Source organism: Chroicocephalus ridibundus, chromosome 4, assembly GCF_963924245.1.
Source record: "Chroicocephalus ridibundus chromosome 4, bChrRid1.1, whole genome shotgun sequence".
NCBI classification, from domain to species: Eukaryota; Metazoa; Chordata; class Aves; order Charadriiformes; family Laridae; genus Chroicocephalus; species Chroicocephalus ridibundus.
The window spans coordinates 40149828-40169065 of record NC_086287.1 but is presented as its reverse complement, the minus strand read 5'-3'; the positions used below and the strand labels follow the sequence as shown (position 1 = coordinate 40169065).

General features: G+C 41.6%; 1 protein-coding gene across 7 annotated transcripts in view; it reads right to left on the bottom strand.

The window, feature by feature from the left end:
• Window positions 1–19238, bottom strand: part of ZFYVE26 (zinc finger FYVE-type containing 26) — a 53999-nt gene extending 34761 nt beyond the window's left edge. For 3 of the 7 annotated variants that reach the window (XM_063334918.1, XM_063334917.1, XM_063334919.1), the window contains exons 1-13: window positions 19047–19238; window positions 18477–18689; window positions 16920–16998; window positions 16005–16094; window positions 13558–14110; window positions 12080–12210; window positions 11064–11228; window positions 9697–9785; window positions 9240–9400; window positions 5262–5444; window positions 4013–4666; window positions 2549–2638; window positions 1761–1829 (exon numbers count right to left, since the gene is read on the bottom strand). In XM_063334918.1, coding sequence (XP_063190988.1) covers window positions 1761–1829; window positions 2549–2638; window positions 4013–4666; window positions 5262–5444; window positions 9240–9400; window positions 9697–9785; window positions 11064–11228; window positions 12080–12210; window positions 13558–14110; window positions 16005–16094; window positions 16920–16998; window positions 18477–18667 — 2455 coding nt within the window. In that variant the 5' untranslated portion in view covers window positions 18668–18689; window positions 19047–19238. Of the gene's footprint in view, window positions 1–1760; window positions 1830–2548; window positions 2639–4012; window positions 4667–5261; window positions 5445–9239; window positions 9401–9696; window positions 9786–11063; window positions 11229–12079; window positions 12211–13557; window positions 14111–16004; window positions 16095–16919; window positions 16999–18476; window positions 18719–19046 lie in introns of those variants that run through there. The other 4 variants (XM_063334915.1, XM_063334920.1, XM_063334916.1 and 1 more) reach the window with 4 other exon arrangements.

The window sequence follows — 19238 nt, the reverse complement described above, 5'->3', positions numbered from 1 at the left end:
TGAGGACTGGGGGAAAGCCAAGGTCACTCCAGTCTTAAAAAAGGGCAAGAAGGAGGACCCAGGAAACTACGGGCCAGTCAGCCTCACCTCCATCCCTGGAAAGGTGATGGAACAGCTCATCCTGGATGTTATCTCTAAGCACGTAGAGGAAAAGAAGGTTATCAGGAGGGGTCAACATGGATTCACCAAGGGGAAATCATGTCTGATCAATCTGATAGCCTTCTATGATAGCATGACTGGCTGGGTGGATGAGGCGAGAGCAGTGGATGTTGTCTACCTCAACTTCAGCAAGGCTTTTGACAGTGTCTCCCATAACATCCTCATGGGTAAGCTTAGGAAGTGCAGGTTAGATGGATGGAGAGTGATTTGGATTGAGAACTGGCTGAATGGCTGAGCCCAGAGGGTTGTGATCAGTGGCACAGTCCAGTTGGAGGCCTGTACCTAGCAGTGTTCCCCAGGGGTCAGTACTGAGTCCAGTCTTGTTCAATATGGTCATCAATAACCTAGATGAGGGCACAGAGTGTACCTTCAGCAAGTTTGCTGATGATACAAAACTGGGAGGAGTGGCTGACACACCAGAAGGCTGTGCTGCCACCCAGCGAGACCTGGACAGGCTAGAGTGTTGGGTGGAGAGGAACCTAATGAAGTTCAACAAGGGCAACTGTAGGGTCCTGCACCTAGGGAGGAATAACCCCATGCACCAGTACAGGTTAGGGGCTGACCTGCTGGAAAGCAGCTCTGCAGAAATGGACCTGGGGGTGTTGGTGGACGAGAAGTTCACCATAAGCTAGCAGTGTGCCCTTGTGGCCAAGAAGGCAAATGGCATCCTGGGGCACATTAAAAAGAAGGTGGCCAGCAGGTCGAGGGAGGTCATCCTCCCCCTCTACTCTGCCTTGATGAGGCCGCACCTGGAGTACTTGTCCAGTTCTGGGCTCCCTGGTTCCAGAAGGACAGGGAACTGCTGGAGAGGGTACAGCAAAGGGCTACCAAGATGATTAGGGGACTGGAACACCTCTCTTATGAAGAAAGGCTGAGGGATCTGGGTCTCTTCAGTCTGGAAAAAAGACAGCTGAGGGGGGATCTTATCAATGCTTATAAATACTTAAAGGGTGGGTGTCAGGAGGATGGGGCCAGGCTCTTCTCAGTGGTGCCCAGTGACAGGACAAGAGGTAATGGGCACAAACTTTAACATGGGAAGTTCCATCTCAACATGAGGAGGAACTTCTTTACTTTGAGGGTGGCAGAACACTGGAACAAGCTGCCCAGAGAGGTGGTGGAGTCTCCGTCTCTGGAGACATTCAAAACCCACCTGGATGCGTTCCTGTGCAACCTGCTCTAGGTGAACTTGCTTTGGCAGGGGGATTGAACCGGATGGTCTCCAGAGGTCCCTTCCAACCCCTACTATTCTGTGATTCTGTGAGAAGTCTTAAATATTGGACCTATTAAATCAATGTAATATGCCTAAGCATGTTTTAGGTTACGTGACCACCAGTCTATTAGCTTTTTTGATGGTCTGCACATCAGTGTACTGCATACTCTTTCCTACTAGCCAAAAATATCAAGACAAATCTAATTTTCTTATTCCAGAAGAGATATATACTATTCTAATTAGAAAAATGTCAGCCAAAAAAGGGAGCTCTGAGAAGTGAAAAGTTCTAATTCTGTCCTGCATAGAACAGTAATTCACATGAACTAGACAGGCAAATACTTGATCATGCACATTGACAAGACAAAGAAATACTACTTTCGTGACTTAATACCTGAGGTACTGGTGCTTAGCTCGCTATTTGTACTTTCTAATGATGGACTGGAAGTTCCCTCTTTCCCATCTAAAATGGAAACAATCAAAACCAACACATTAAATGCACTTTTTCTAGACAAGGTAATTAAAACTTACTGCAAATAACAGATCAGGCAGTTGCAAGAGATCTTCAAGAGTACCTCACAAATGAGCCATCACTGATGTCTATGATAAATGCAAAAACTGCTGATTTGAAGAAAATGCTAGGCAAGAGATTACGTTGGGGTGGCCCATCAGTGACTCATGTCAGATACTTTAAAGCGTCTTATTTTGGAACATCCCACTCCAAAACCAGACATACCTTTTAAAGGCTAAACAGAAAAGGGTGAGGAACCCAACTTTCTCCCAAAGCTGCCAATTTAACCCACAAATTCCAGTAAATTCACATCCTAGATACTATTGTGATATGCATGAAAATATACCAAACACTTATTGGATATAGTGGAGAAAAGGAAGAATTGGTGCTGTAGTTGCAAAGTTTTCCCCTGCCCCAAATGAGACTATGTATGAAAGAAGTTATTTTATTACCTGAATTTAAAATTAATTATCTTTTAGTTGTGCAGATGAGCTTTAGGAAAACAACTTCAATCCAAGTGGAACTGGACTAAGACACTTCAAAGCAGTTAGAAAACTAAAAGGAAATAAATCTAGTTCTCCACTCCTACTCCACTGAATCTAACTGCATTCAGCTCAGCAAACTTGGGCGCATTTCAGAGATGTCTTCTCTAAGTCAGTTTCTCAACCTACCTGTCTTGTACCTTTGAGATCTACTTCGTTTCCTAAAGCTGGAGCACCTGATTAAAGAGCAGTATCTTCTGGAAGCTGCAAGCTGATGTTCTGTGAAACATTTAAACAAAAACATTACCAAATAGCTGGACAGGCCATAAACAAGCACAGTTACTTGTCTACCTTAAGAATCTATCAGCACATCTACAGAAGAGCTATGATGGCAAATTTCCAAAGGAAACACAGTTGATCTCAGCTAAGAGCTCTTCTGCGTGTTTAAACCAGCAGCTTGAAGTACTTTTGATGCAATTCAACTGTGTTTTTCACATCCACATCCAATGTTGCTTGGAATGTACTATACCTTCTACACACCCCTAATGAGCACTGAGACTCTTTTCCAATCTAAATTATTCTAACTATACAGAAAAGAGGTATAGTCGAAGTACATAAGCAGCCAGAAATAAGAATACAAATTAGAACAGTAAAAGAAAGTATGATTTGTCATTAAGATTTTATTGAAACAACTGGGTTCTTCAGTAATGCAGGGTAGTATGAACCCTGACCCAGTCAACAATTCTGGAAGTGAGCAAGTAACAGGGATGCCAGCCCTTGAGACAGAAAATCCAAGAGATATGCAGCGTCAAGAAAAGCCAGCCACCTTTCCCTGAAAGATACTCCCCAAATAGTTGTCATAATTTTTCAGAAGTCAGGACTCAAAAGTACAGAATCCCACAGAAAGCTGCTGTCTGTCCAATATAAACACTGACGACTGGCTACTCAAACATAAGTCCCATCACATCCCCTCCTTTATAAGAGCAGACTTGAGAAACAGCTGAACACAGGTTTGGAAATTTGGAACACTTAAGGTCCATACTGCCCAATCTTTCTTGGTACATGGACTTTGCATGGTCTGAGCTACACAATAAGCCACACTACGATACAAGCAGAAATCTGATAGTAGCAGGGCTAACAAGTTATAGGATATAGAGAAGGGTGGGAAATAGGTCCCTGAGTGTGTTGGTCTAGGTACTCCTGAGGAGTGGTCTGCATCCCAGAATAATCCAACTTCCTCTGATACGTGTTCCTAACATGTTTCCAGAGTGTGCTAAATCAACACTCTCTCCATGAACGAGATGAGTCTATCTGGTTTGCACTGGATCACACACCACATCCCTTCACATCACTGCACCGTCAACATAACTTGTAACAAAGGGGCAGGAGAAAGACAGGTGAACTGAAGCAGTGTGTCCACAAAAGGGAGGGGAAAAAAGAAAAAGAAAACTCAAACTTTCTGATTAGAATAGAGATCACTCCTATTGAAGAATGGCACAAGAGCTAGGTGATCTCCAACTAGGTCACTCTCCTAATATCTGCCAAAATGTGCTCCCTCAGTAAGATGCTCATGGAATTCAGTTGAGACCACTGCCTGGACGGCTGTCACAGAACAGTGTTGATATATCAGAAGCTGCCAAATACAAAGCCTACCTGCATTTCTGTTACTCATCACCACCTTGTATCGCCAGTGAGCTTCAGAAAGGTATTTGGAAAACTGTAACACACGACTTCCAAAGGCATCTCTGCTTGCAGAAAGATTCAAGCACTCGACAAGCTCCAGCTCTTCACGAAGCACATTACTGGAGTCCCATGGGAGGGAACTCTGAATTTCTTCCAGATGGTTGAGGAGCAACGTGAGGAAGGCATCCATGGCCACATCATCCACTAAAAATCCAGTAACACCACTGGTGAAGTGTTTCAGATCCAGGTAGCTCAGCCTAGAGGTTTCACATCTTTTGCCACCTAACATAGAGTCATGAAGATCTTGGGTATCTGTGCGAACTGTCTGAGCAGACAGCAGATGCCTCTCTAATTTCTTTTCAGCCTCTATTAGGCGTTGTGGACTCCCCGAGGTGGAAGACCGCTGACTAGCACTGCCTTCTACACTCACAGTAGTACTCTTTTTGTCAAGATCATCATCCTCTGCATAGTCCTCAGGTAAAAGTGTCTCAGTATGGAGGTCACTGTAGGAAACAAAAAGCAAGGAGAAGATGTTCTCCAAAACCTCCAGACGCAGAGGTGCAGGAACACTCCTTAAGAACTGCTGACACTTCACAAGGTACTGAGGAAATACTGAAGAGCAATCTGTAAAATTAAAAACAAAAATAAAGAACATTTACAACATTTTCCAGGAGTTCCTTCCTCCAACCTTTGCCCTTTAAGAAAATCCTAGAAGAAGGAACCGTCCCAGTAGCTCCGAACTGATCATTCCTCCAGAAATCAAGTAAATATATGTCCAGCATTTTACATTTACAAAGGTAGTGTGTCTCCTTCCTCTCAGTAATGCAAATCATCACCTTGTGCAATGATGTGCAAACTCAGATTATACCCATTCTAGCCATTAAAAACAGTTTCAGCTCTGGGAAATCATGTGCTCTTACAAAAGCATCCCTGCCACTACCATCCTGTATCTGATATCACCTTCTTTTTGCACTATATTTTTAATATAATTATCTTAAATATTTTAGAACAAGGCAGGTAGTTTATTCATATCTATTATTACTAAAGGTAACAACACCTCAAAGAAATGCCATTATACTTGTTTGCAAAGCATTCATAGCCCATGGACTAAAACCATCATATGTACACAGGGTGCAATAATATCCCAATACGAAGTGATAATTCAGAGCCCAGCAAAGAGAAGCACAAGCTACTGAACCCAAGAAAGGCAGCTAATCACCTGCTGGTTCTTCAGAAGTTGCATCTTCAGGGATATCACCAAGAAGGCTCCGTACGCAATCTTTGCACTTGGAATGCTTATGTGAATTCACACAGAGAGCATAGATAGCATACTTCATGGCACAAAATGCTTGAAAGAGTGCCAGATTGCGTTGCTGACTCAGGGTGTTAGGGAGTGTTGCCGCTATGGAGGGAAATAAGGGTGGTGAGGGGGTGGGAAGTAGATAAGAAAACAAGTTAATTTTCTCCTGCAGTTCCCACACAGCAATATTTATACAGTCTTTCTTCCCCAGTGTCACCTCCATCCCAGCTTTGCTCTATCTCATTGTTACAACATTTGGAAAAAAAACCAAAACAAAACCCACAACAGATGGGCACGGAGAAGTTAGGTCTAGTTCCTTTCTAAAAAGGAAATCTGTGAATTTGTGTTACAGGACCCGGCTACAGCACAGGATGATCAAAATCTGCTCATGAGGAGTCTCATTAGAGGTACGTGGTTAAGCTACACTGCTGCATTTGCACCACAGGGACAGACTTTGTCTCGTTCCAGCATCTTAGAACTTTGTGTTCTATCACACAGTAGGTAAGTAGGGAGATAGTGTAGGCTGGCTATGACCTAGTGAGACTAGAGTACCACCACCTCTACATATTTGTACTAATAAATAGATATCACAGTTGATTCTATTCACAATGGCTGTCCATACAGATAATATAAAATGTGCTATTGATTAGAGAAGTAGCACAGACCCACAGTTTCCTTCACACATTTATGATAAAGGCAACCTACAGAAGTACTACACCCACTCCTTCCCTGTTTTGTCTGTCTGTTTTTTTTTTTTTTTGAGGAAAGGTGCCACATGCCAGACATGATCCCTTCTTAGTACAACAGAACATCACTCCGGACGCACTTGCAGCCCAGGTGGACAGTTGCATCTGGCTGCAGATCAAGAGAGGTGATTCTCCCCCTCTACTCTGCTCTTATGAGACCCTGCCTGGAGTATTGTGCCTGGAGCCCTCAGCACAAGAAAGACATGGACCTGTTGGAGTGGGTCTAGAGGAGGGCCACGAAGATGATCAGAGGGGTGGAGGGCCTCTTCTATGAAGACAGGCTGAGACAGCTGGGGTTGTTCAGCCTGGAGAAGAGAAGGCTCCGGGGAGACCTTATAGCAGCCTTCCAGTACCTAAAGGGGGCCTACAAGAAAGCTGGGGAGGGGCTGTTTGCAAGGGCATGTAGCAATAGGACAAGGGGCAATAGTTTTAAACTAGGGCAGGGTAGGTTTAGATTAGACATTAGGAAGAAGTTCTTTGCAATGAGATGGTGAGACACTGGAACAGGTTGCCCAGAGAGGTGGTGGAGGCCCCATCCCTGGAGACGTTCAAGGCAAGGCTGGATGAGGCTCTGAGCAATCTGATTTAGTTAAAGATGTCCCTGCTTACTGCAGAGGGGTTGGACTAGATGACCTTTAAAGGTCCCTTCCAATCCAACACATATCAGAGCTGCAAACTATGTAAAAGTTGCATCATCATCATCTTCACCCAGGAACACAATATAGAGTCATATATTCTGTTACGCTGGGTTTAGATGAATTATCCAACTACTATACAAAGGTAAAAAAAAAAAAAGAAACAACAAAAAAACCGAAATCCCAGACAGTATTAAATTAGTGCTTGAATCCACTATCCTATATTCTTACACAAGGGATAGATTGTCCCTCTGCCTATTGCCATGCAGGGGAAACATAGCAAAGTTGTTTTTTTTAAACAAAGTACTGGTCTGATGTATACTGATAATGTCCCCATCCAAACAAACGGGGCTGAATAGCATTACTTAGGGAGTATTTCAGCACTGTCCTCAACAAGGCTTGATTTCAACGAAAAGCACCAGCCTGAACTCTTCTGAAAACTACACAGCACAAAAGAGGGCAAAACCAGTTTGAAACCAACTATTCCCTACCATTGCAATTCTAAACAGCAACAATGGTGGAAACTATAATGTAGACAGCAGGCAGAACTGAGGAACCATCCAAATTTGAATCCTTTGCAGTACCCACATGGCCACAAAAATGCTGTAATTCAGCAGCAGCTCTACACTAATATGTAGCACCCAAAAAGCTCTCAATACCACTATCTTAAGTGGACTTCAGGTAGGTGAAGCCAGAGACCCAATAAATACAGTCCTCTGAAAAGGAAGAGCTATCTAAAGATACTGCAAGATACACACTGGTAATCAAATGCAAGTTTAATACACTTTTGCCTCCTATGTGGAAAGTCTTGGATGCGTTGAGTCTGTGTCAGCATGTGCATCTAAACCAATCCTTTTCCTCGTACCAGTATCGAAGAACTGCCCTTTAACTTAAAGCACTTGTTTTTCCTATGCCAGAAATATTAACACCTTATTCTTCAATTTTGTATCTCATGAGGAAATTTCTGTCCATCATTTCTTTTGTTAGTGTGACTGCACAAAGCTAGTGTTATGCACTGATCTGAAAGGTGTCTGAACACAGCTGTCAACCAGTACCACTACTTCAGTTTCACTACTGCAGCCGACAGATGTGTGTCGGGAAGAAGGGGAAGTACATGCGGTAAGGGGAGAAAAAGGCCTGTTAACACTACTAAGTCAGACAAATCAAAACTTCATGACTCCTTTTCTACCTTTAAGTTTTAAAATAATTATTTTAAAGGAGATTCTATTAAACTGTGTTTACAGGATTATCTGAATTTTACAATAGTCACTGGTCTGAAAAGAGAGGGAGGACTAGTCTTCCATTAACTAGTTCCGTAAATTAAGGTGATCTGAAAGAAGAAGAGAAACCACAGCTAGAGTTCTTTTGCTACAGACATGCAGCTCCCAGAAGATATGACAGGATTGCCTCTTCCTGTCTTTGAAAGCTTTTGACAGAATTCAAGCATAAAACAATTAAAATGCTAGATTAAAAAACATCCAACATCAGCAACAACTAAACAACTGATTTCAGAAAGCAGGACACTGAAACCGAAGATCTATATAGAGTCTCAATCATTATGTCTTTTAAGACAACTGTTAGAATACTTCTAACAACAAAAGCTGTAAAAATAGGACTGGAAACCAAAAGGAGAGAAAACTGCTTCTCACTAGGCAACCTGGAAAATCTGTGCAACGTCCATTACTGAGAGCTGTCCATACAACTGTTTGAAAATACACATACAAATTCCCATCCATACAAGGAATAAGGCACAAAAAATTGCACCTTATTTGGTTCTAGTACATGCAGGAAGACTGAGCTTCTGTATCATTATTAAGAGGCCCTATCCGAAAACAGCATTAAAATATCAGCAGCTGAATCTGGACATAGGCCACAATCAAAAGAATTTACAAGGAGAGTCACTTCTAAGTGAACTAAAATGTATGCTAATCTCAGGTATTTTAGGCACCAAATTGGAACACAGGAAGATGAGAGAAGGGAGACAAGAGGGATTTAAATACAGCCTGTAAGTAAGCCTTACTGATTTTATTATTAAAGTAGATTTGGTAAGACTTAATATTAGAAGAACAAAAAAACATTTTGTATATTTCAAAAATAAAGATGTACTGTATGAGGTATTGTCAATTTCATCCGGCTTTGCCCTGTGATTTTAAATTTAAGTGCACAGATGGCTGAAATCCAAACCATATACTTGTTTTTCAAGCTAAGAGTATTATACCTTATATAAGTTACAATGAGTAGCACATACTATAAGCATGTGCCTTTCTTGTTACCATTTTGAAAAAGTTCTTTCAGAGATCTGTCACTCCTTCTTGGGAGAGAATTTACTCCCCAAAATGATTCTAAAATAATTTCCACATGGTCTCTAGTTTTCTTCTGCAAAGCAGCTGGTAAGCAATATCTTCCTTATTTACAGTAGTAGGTCAAAAGAACAGATTCTTTCTGGCAGAAATACTGAGCAGCACATACTCAATGGATCGGGGGTTTTCTGTGTTCTCACGACCCTACACATTTACCCTGCATCTGTTGGTCTCTAGCAGGAACTTTTTGAAGAAGCTCAATAACATCGTCTTCATTCAGTGTCAGAAGATTAGTGAGATGATGAAGAGAGTATACTGCAGTGTGACAATCTAGACTGTGCAAGTGTTGCAAAAGAACCTTCCTTGGCATAGTAATACTGCAAGAGAGAACAAAAAGAGGTGGCACAAACAGATTTAGGTCTCTCAGCCATATTTAAAGATGTATCTCCCACTCTAACTCTTATTCAATCAAATTCCTGCAGTTAAAAAAAAACAACCAACAAACAAATAGCAACACTAATGCCCATTAAGTAATTTTGAGAGCTTGTGATATACAGTCATTAGGAGATGATTAGCCAAGATTCACAGAAAAGAACGCAATTTCTATTTGTATACATAGATTGACTAATAGGCAGATTTGGCAACAGTTTGGAAAAAGTCCCAACCGTTTTACCTGTTTTGCTGTATGCACCATTCAAGCACTTCCACCTGAGCCCACAGCCCATCACAGAAATCTTTCAGTACTGAATCATTGCACAGATCCTAAATAGAAAGACAAATAAAAGAATCTCTTTACCACAAATCCTCTAGTCAGACAGCAGAACCAAGCCTGTGTCACATATGGCACGTTCATAAGACTTCTTTATCTAGATGGTAATTTCAAGTACAGAAAATTGCCAGTTTTAATAAAACTGTTTAATAAAAAAAGCGAGCAAGGAAGGGCTATTCTAAAGGAGCACCAAAACCAGTCAGCCTCCACTCAACACACCTACAGACCATGTAAAGGTGGTTACATCCCTTTGCAAGGTTAACTTTCAAAATGCAAATTAACGCTTCCTAGTAACAGTCCAAGACATTAACCTCTACAACTAATCATGTACCAGAACTGATGACACACCGGGTGGCAGACAGTTATTGTCCTTTTCCATGTGCTTTTCTACTACAGATACCTGCCTACTAAAATCAGATCTAAGAATTCCACTTTGCAGAGGCTACTGAATAGACCTTCAGTTTATTACTGATAGATGGTAACTCCCTTAAGGCAATACCAGCCTAGATCTGCCCCGATGATCTAGCAGTGCAAGGCTTCCTGTCTCCCCACCTCTGTCACCCAAGCCACTTGCCTGCAGACAAACATCATCTAAACTACTACAACTCAGCAACCACAGCCCCCAAAGTTTGAATCCTCTCTCTTCTTTAAAGATGAAGACTCCCCACAAACAAGGCGGATCTTTCAGTCCCAGCTCCTGTATTTTATTATTTCATTTTGTGAATAGGTATGGGAAATTTCCAAGCTACCCTGTTGCTGAACTCAAGTTAGTTGTCATCAGAATTAGTCACTATCCAGGGATGACTCATTGGACAAAATGACACTGACCAAACATCCCCCATCTATTTTCAAAACTGGTCAACAACCGCTGCTGTCTTTCCCTCTCTTGTGTTAAAAGCCGGAGACCTCGTGCAAGAGAAACTTTCAGAATCTCCTGGGCAATCATACTCCCTTCACAGCTGAGAAATAAGAAAAAAGGCAAGTGTCCAATAATGTTACTTACACAGAACTGTAACATCTTAGCTTCTTTAATTCCCTTTTGAGAAAGATTAACATTCTCGCTGGAAACTCCCCGTTTTATTTGTTTACAGAAAGAAAATTCACAGTTCAGATTACCACAATTTGAGGTTGTAAACAGGGGTTGTTTTTAAATCTTTTTTTTGCAAGTCAGGAAAAAAATATAATCAGAAACCCAATGAACAACTTAAGCAAACAAATAGCATTATCTGGACTCAGACTGGGATACTGCGACTTGCTTTCTGCTCATTTACCTGAGTTATGTGAAGAGTCCATAGCAATGCTTTTGCTGACTCCAGGCTTTGACAATGAGTCCATCCTAGCAATACCAAGAGACGGCTAAGGGGACTAAATTCTCTCCTCAATAAACTGTTCAGGCCTGAGTAGTCTTCCCTTTTCAGTAAAGTTAATGCAGTCACCTAGAAAACAAAAGAAGTATTTATTTTTCCAAATATAGAGACACATAATGCCTGGCAGGTTATGTAAATCAATAGCCATTTCAATATGAGCTTCACAAAAATAGGAAAATTCTGCATCTGGAACTTTCCTAAACTTGTATTTTCCAAGCCATCAGGTTACTCTGCAGTAAAACTGTCATGCGGAAAAAAACATCATTTCAAATGTTTAGCACAGAGCCAACTCATACACCCTCACTACATTATCTTTACATTCTTTCAAGTGATTATGTCTCTGACAAGGGCATTATGTAAGAAACTTGAATGAGCATGTTATCTAGAAGAGGAAATACGTCAAAGCTTAAAAACCTGCACTCTAACAGTGACCACCTGCCTGTATTCTATTTCTTCTATCTATGTAAATACACTCAAATCATTTAATTCATACCAGAGTATTTTTCACCAGGTCTTCGAGCTCTTTAAAATATAAATTCTACCCTGCAAACTAGTCTCACTGCCCCGACTCTACCAGCATCAGAAAAGCAAAGCAATGATTTCAAGGTCATGGGGTAAATCAAGTGGTGTATCCAACAAAATTACAAGCAGGACACAGGACTTCTTAAATCATGAAGATCTAATCTTCAGTCTGCATGCACATGAGCTTTTCCAAAAATCTCAATGAACATTTTGAGTTCATCACACAATTGGAATAGTAGGAGAGTTATCACCAATTACCTCCTTGTTCCTGTAAGTCACGACCCCTACTAAGCACTATTTGAATATAAAAAGCCTCTGTGCACTGCCAAGATGTGTTCAATATAGGGACTGACTTTAGCCACCATTGGGTTTTCCTCTTAATCATTTTATGGACGTACCAGAATCTGTTCCAGAAAGTGCTTGCTGCTGCTCAAGCAGTAGAAATAGACTGTCTTCCAAGAAGCAGCCTCTTTGGGATCTGAGAACAAACTCATCACGGTTCGCTCTGTATCCAGCTGCTCAGATGAACCTAAAAAACACCACAAGATTACCTTCCAGTACACAGTGCTACCTTTGAGAGAAGCATAATTTGCTGATAATTTAAACTGAGAAACACTCAACATTTCCTCAAATACTAACCAGCTGTTACACGTTAACAGTTAAGACTCTCAGATGTTTTTACTGGACAAGAAAGACAAGGAGAGAAATTTGCTAGAAAATAAACAGGTCAGATAGTAAACCAGGAAACTGTCTGGACAGTTGCTAACATAACAAGAGTCTGTTTATCACACAGGTTGTTTGCATTAGCTCAGGTCACACTGCCTTTCTTTCTCCAGTCACACACATCTTATCTGTATGTTGCATGAACTCTCACTTGTGCTCTGAGACACTATGCTGCTTTGCAGGGCCTTAGCAAAGACTTGGCCAGCACAGGAACTTCTCAGGTCTGTGCAAAGTGAGAACTGAACTACTCCCAATGAGAGTGAAGGTATCCATATCTCCATTTATCTTCCCCCATGAGGAAGCAGTAATTGTCATTTATCAGAAATTCCAGTCTGCCACACATCAGCCCGAACTTCCCTTCAGCAATCCCTATGAGTGAAGGGAGGAGAGAGGATACAAACCCCACTGACTTACACCTCAGTGTACAGAGGCAAGCAAAAGAGGGTAGGCATTCTAGCTTTGACCTCCTTGCATGCTCACCTGCCACTTTTCTGACAAGAGCATAGGCACCACTTGCCATTCAGCTTCAAATGAGATCCTCAACTAAATGTACCAGTCATAGGAAGGTAGAAGCTGTGAAATTATGGCTGGTACAAAAACAACAGTTGGGGTCTGGCAAGTGAGCAGGAAATCAAACTGCATCTTCTTTCTAGCTGCGATATTGTCCCACTCCACATCCCCTTCCACTTCTGTAAGTCTTTTTTTCCAATATTAAAGGGTTTGAACATTTTGAGATTACTGAGGTAGTTGAACTGTTATTGCCCTGAAATGGAACATCCTCCAACACAGGTAACCCCGAGCTGGAGCTTAACCAATAAAAACTTTATATAGATGTGGAGAGTCAATTTCCTTATTAAAAGCAACATCTTCAGCAGGAGAAATGCTGAGCAGATTAGAATAGAGTAAAACAAGGGGTGATAAAGGAAGTGCCCACAAAAGAAGGCAGCAGAGACTGCAGAAATGTAGGGAGAGCCCTGGGTTCCTATGCCAATTCTTTGCTTTAAGTCATCTTAGCATCATCTTTTACAAGACTACATGGTTTGTTAAGGCACTTTAGTAAGAACACTGCCCAACTTCCTGACAACTTGCCTATTTAATGCCTCAATGGCTTTGTTAAACAAGAAATGAAAACAAAGCAAAAAGTGAAACAAACCTTTGCGTATTGATTTTGATGCCAGAAATTTTTCTCTTATTCTTTCTATAACAACACTGCTATACAGGCTTAACAGGCCATGGCTCTGTTTCCTCAGCATGCAGCTTAGTAGCTTCTCCTCCCTCAGTGGGCTTCCCTCAGCCCAGCACACATCCAAGAGCTCCCTGAATAGGTGCCGTACTTCATCTGCCTGATGCTCCACCTCAAAAGTCACTATACTAAGAGCAGCATAAATCGTATCTACTAGTTCTCTTTGATCTAGTTCTGCTGAAATCTCAGAACAGCACTGAAGCCTCTGCAGAGATTTCAAGGAGTCACGAAGAAATTCAACAAAGATGTTTTGCAGAGAGCAATACTGCTGGAGCGAGGAGCTGTGTGTGCCTTGTTCCTCCTGAAAGAACTCCAGCAGGGCTTTTGCCCTCTGGGGAGCCCGCAGCAAAAGCTTCCGGAGAGCTGAAACAACATCCAAACTGAATCTGTGAGAACAGCCATCTCTTCTTTTCCTGTCCGTGATGTGCTTGTTCTGGGTGCACTCAAATGCTTCGAACAGTTCCTAATAGGAAAATAATAAAAGAGTAAGCCTTTCAGACTCCATTAAAAACATGAAATAAATTATTAAAAAAAAAATAGGAGAAACTTGAAAGCAAGAAGATAAATCAATTTGGAAACATCGTATTACCTAGGAAACCATTAATAATGGTCCACCTTGTCCAATACCCTTCCTAGAAGAGTAGATATGCCTGAATATGTAACAAAATATGAAGAATCCTGTAATACACAACTACACTATATGGGCCATGCACTCATAAGCAAGTTACCTTAGTTCACGGGCAGCTCCTAGGGGATGGCTGAAGCACTATTGTATTCTACCTTTTAGCAACATATTAATATGACTGTATCTTCGTAAGTCAGTAAGAGCATGATGATTAGCGTTCAGTCTTTTTTTTTTTACCTACTTTTCCATATTCATACCATCTATCTACCAACTGCATCACCTTCATCAACATTAATTTTTCAAACTTGGTTAAAACTGGCCAACAGATTCAGAAGCCACCTCACAGGCTTCTTTCTCAAGCAACAGTATTTTTTTCTTGCTAACAGAAGCAAACCTACAATTCCAGAACTAGGAAGAGGAAAACAAACAAACAATTCCCAATGAAGTCTCCCAGTAAGGGGTGGGAAGGTGAGGGACAATGCAGCTGAACAGCAATTAAGCAACACTTGTGGCACATCTGGAACTACGTTGAGTGCTGTCCTTGACTGAAAGAGACAACTCAGGGAACATGGAGAGGAGAGGTGGTTGATGTGGGCAAAAATGAGAATATTAGCAGAAGACAAGTCCACAACACCCATTTCTTTATTTGCTGGATCAAAACATAACTACCCACTAACATGCCTCTGACAGTAATTGCAACAAAGATAGGAGGTTGCTGAATCTATTTCTGTTCCAGACAATGGTGGAATCTTTCATGACCTTGGAGCTTAGATGGCAATGTACACAGACTTCATCAGTCATTAACAGACTTCAAGCAGATTTGTTTTAATCAACAGTCAAGTTTACCTTGCTTGCTTTTATCCTGCAATTGTCTTAAAGAAATACCGAATACCTTTTCGTTATTCATATTTAAAAGCTGCAAATAGTCTCTGAATATAGTAAGTTTTCATTTTCCTCTTAAAAAGGGCAAACAAAAAAAATTCTTTGAAGAGTTCGAACCTGTAAGACTAGAAGCAACAACTGAGGACATTCCACAAAACGTAACAGGTCTAATTCTGTTAAATTCAACACCAAATTAAGACAGTTTTACATGTAGTAACTCTCCTGATTTCCTGCTCTATGCTTGCTTTTGATATTAACCCATCTTTGAATATTTCCATGTATTTCTCAAATAAATCAGTCTGCATGTATTCATTAATAATGGAAAAATGGGTCCTGAACCTCAGAGCACACATCATACCAACTACCAAATACCATCAGTAGTAACAGTACAGCACCCAAAACTTCCAGGAAGGGGGCAAAGAGGTGTGGAAGAGTTTAAAATTAAGATTTTAGGAAGAAGAAAAAGAAAATAAACATACTTTTAAAATGTGCTTACTGATTATGGTTTATTTTGTCTCACAGTGGGTTTTAGCTAAAGGTGTCTATATCTGCAAGACTTTGGCAAGCAGCTGCAGTCAGGACTGAAGTGCGTTAGAAAGACCATGTAGAAAAGCTTGTTCCTTGCCTGCCTACAACCTCCTCTCTAGCCAGAGAAATCACTTGTAGGCACATTGGATTAACTTTAGAAAGGGATTTGAACTGCAGTCTTTCAGATGCCTAAAAGATTAATAACATATTAGCATCTCAAGCAGTCAAGTTAGCAGGAAGCATTAACTTGATCCCAAAACCTGAAAAAGTTGGACATTCTACGTGACTAACAAGAAAAAGCAGGGCATACTAAGTAGCTCACCTTTAGGACTTCCTCAGAGACATCTTTCTGTAGTTCTTCCAAGAACAATAAAAATTCAGTTTCTCTCTGAAGAACAACTGGAACAGTTTTCTAAAACAATGTAAGAGAATGGGAAAGACGTTAGACAATAAAACTTTTACTTATTTACATTACCAGATTAACCTAATCTTAGCTATTTCATTAACATTTTGAGGCAGACTGAAATATCTCTCTGAAGATACCCTATTCTCAATTAAAAGCTATTCCACAATTAGGTTCTGCTCCCACACCAGTGGATTCCATTTATCTATACATCTGGAAACAGAGACAAGTGTCTCTGTCAGGAATTACAAACCCATCAATTTGAGACGTTGTTCCTCAAAAGGTAAAGAAAAAATGCAAGTCTAAGGACAAATGAATTAAAAAAAAAAAAAGTATGATCACACATCCCAGTGCACCAATTAGGGGAAAAAAAAAAAAGGAGGAAAAAATACTAGTTTCTCCTTTACTCATTAAACACTGCACCTGTCAGAAAACAGCAAGCAAATCCATATAAAGCTTATAAAGAATTGTCTAATGCCTGAGCTATTTCATCTTTAATGTAAGGAAGGTGCCACTCAAATGCAGAAGTAGATATACTCATGCTCTCCATTTACAGAAATGCTGAGTGTTGAAAAGCCAACTCCTTTTATCTAAACAAAACAAAAAATCCCAATTTGCCTCTCCAGTGTGGAGAATATTAATAGTTGTTTCTTGACAAGTTTGTTAAAAGCAAAAGCAGTGTACTTCTCCAGCTACCTTGAGAACTTAATTCCATGAAACACAGGAGAAAGCCTGTAACTTAAATAAGCAACTAGTCAGGCATTTTGCACTTGGAAGTCATCTAGAAGTCAGAGCTATAAGTCACAGCTGGAAGTCTGATAGATGTTTTTGTACCTGATTCCTGGCAAGCCATTTTTCCAGCACAAGAAGCCAAAGCCACGCAGTTCTCCAAGGGCTAGAATTCTGTCCCCACCTACAAAAGCAATAAACACATACACTGGATTATACAAGGTCATTCCTATCTCTGAGATCCAGGAAATCACTGTCATTTTGATTTTTATATTTTTTTGTGTAAGCTAAAACCAAAGAGGATTAAATAGCTGAAGATGAGTCAGACACAAAGAGAATACAGGGAAACCAGAATATTGGTACTATTTACACATTAACTCAATGATTTCTGCTGTGCAAATAACTGCTTTTAGATCTGTCAAATACCAGCACTACTGCCATAGTTCTTTGCTTCAAAACAATGAAATTTATTTCTGGTCTAAAGTTCAGTTTGTATAGCCCTCTTTGAGGACTTCAGCAGATTTCTTTGAAATCTGACCAGTTGCCAAACACCGCTATTTCCTGTTCTGTCTAGTTCTACCCCAAAAAAATGAAACTAAGGTTTCGGTCACAAGTGCAGCTTTACGTCCAAACTAAAAGTGAAGTAATGTACTAATTAAACAAAGAATATTTCTAATTTCCATCGGCTTTTCATGTGCTCCAGTACTTACACACACATTCCAAACCTACACAGTTAGGGAACATATTCAGTACTGTCAAAGGGACTAGGAAAAGGAAAAAGCACCAGATAGTTTATTGGCCTTTAAAAACATCAGCACTGCTAACTAAAGCATTTAGATGTGATAACCAACTATCAAAGATTAAAAGACCAAAAATGCTTATGTCTCACATGGCTGATAGCAATATTCATCTAACCATGTGCACATCTTCCTCCAGACTCCTTTAATTGTTGTCAGTGTAAACTGTTTCTTAGAACCTTTACCAAAATGTTACACAAATTTAAATGTGGAAGACTATGACCATCTGCTTGAAGAGGGGGAATACCAGTGTTCCCTGAAGTGCTAGAAAGTCACCCTTCATATGCACCTACCTGAAAAGCAGAGATCAAAACTAAGATTGAGTAATACCAATACCACTTCAAATTCCAGTGCAAGAGAAATAAGAAATCAATAGCATAATTTAAATTTTTTAGAGTTTAAATTTTTAGAAATCAGAAAGTCTTTCAAAAGCTGGAAGCAAGAGAACATTTTAAATAACTACAGTGCTGATCTTGGTGGTTCCATTTCTAAATTAACTGAAGCTCAGCATCAAAGGAATGTAGTTTCAGGAGATGTTCCTTCATCTTCTTATCCTTCAATAAAACCTAATAAAATCAGTTCTGAAATGCTTCCAAATAGTTTTAAGTGTGTATCAACCATCATACCAACTGCATAAATGAACACAGCTCGTTATTCCAATGAGCTGGGCAGCCTGCTAAGTGCTTAGGCAGTGATAAGATGTCAACATTCAGATAACAGCACATCTAGATGCATCTAAAACACCTCAGCACTGAAGCAAGTGCTATTTCCCAGATTCCATCCGTCCCCCACAGTCAGCACTAAACTAATTGCTCCTCCTCGTTTCACACTTAAGCCTACTGAACCAAAACAGTACCTTACTTACCTCACCCCCACGGGACAAGCTACCAGAGCCTGAAGAATTGCTTCCACCTTCTCAGGGCCATCCCCGTGCCACTGGCTCAGCTGGGGTACACAGGCCTGCGCAAGCTCCCAGTCTCCACGCTGTACGCACTCGCAGAAGAACCCAAAGAGCCGCTCCAGAGAGGCCGCTTCTTCATCTCCAAAAGAATGCATCTTCCCAGGACGAACAGGTGACCTGGGGCAGGGCGACACACGCGAAGCGGATGCCGTAAGTGCGCGCCGGGGCACCAACCCCACGTTTCTTCTTCAGACAGCGCGCCCCGGGCAGGGACAGCCGGGGAGCCAAGGCTAGGCTTCAGGGGGCTTCAGCCCGCAGGGGCGTAAGGCGCCAACAAGCACCGCGGGCTGACAGACAACGCGGCTGCCGCCCGGCCACGAATGACTGTCCCGGGGGACCACAGCCAGGCGGCCCGAGGGATGCTCCCGCCGCTCCCCACCACCCCCCCCGGCACCCGCCCACGGCCAGCACCCCGCTCTGCAAGGTCCGACCCGGCTCGGCAGCCCCCGGGGCCCGTCCTGCGGCGCGCACTACCTGACGGGGCAGGACGAGGCCACCCGGGCGGTGCTGGGCTCTACTGCACCGCCCCGGCTACACCAGCCCCCGCCGCCGCCATCTTGGGCACCGCCTCAGCTGACCGCGCCGCCGGGCGGGCACGCGGGCAAGCGCCCGCCCATTGGCCGAGCAGAATGTAAATAAACCGCCATGTTTGTTTGGGGCGCCTGA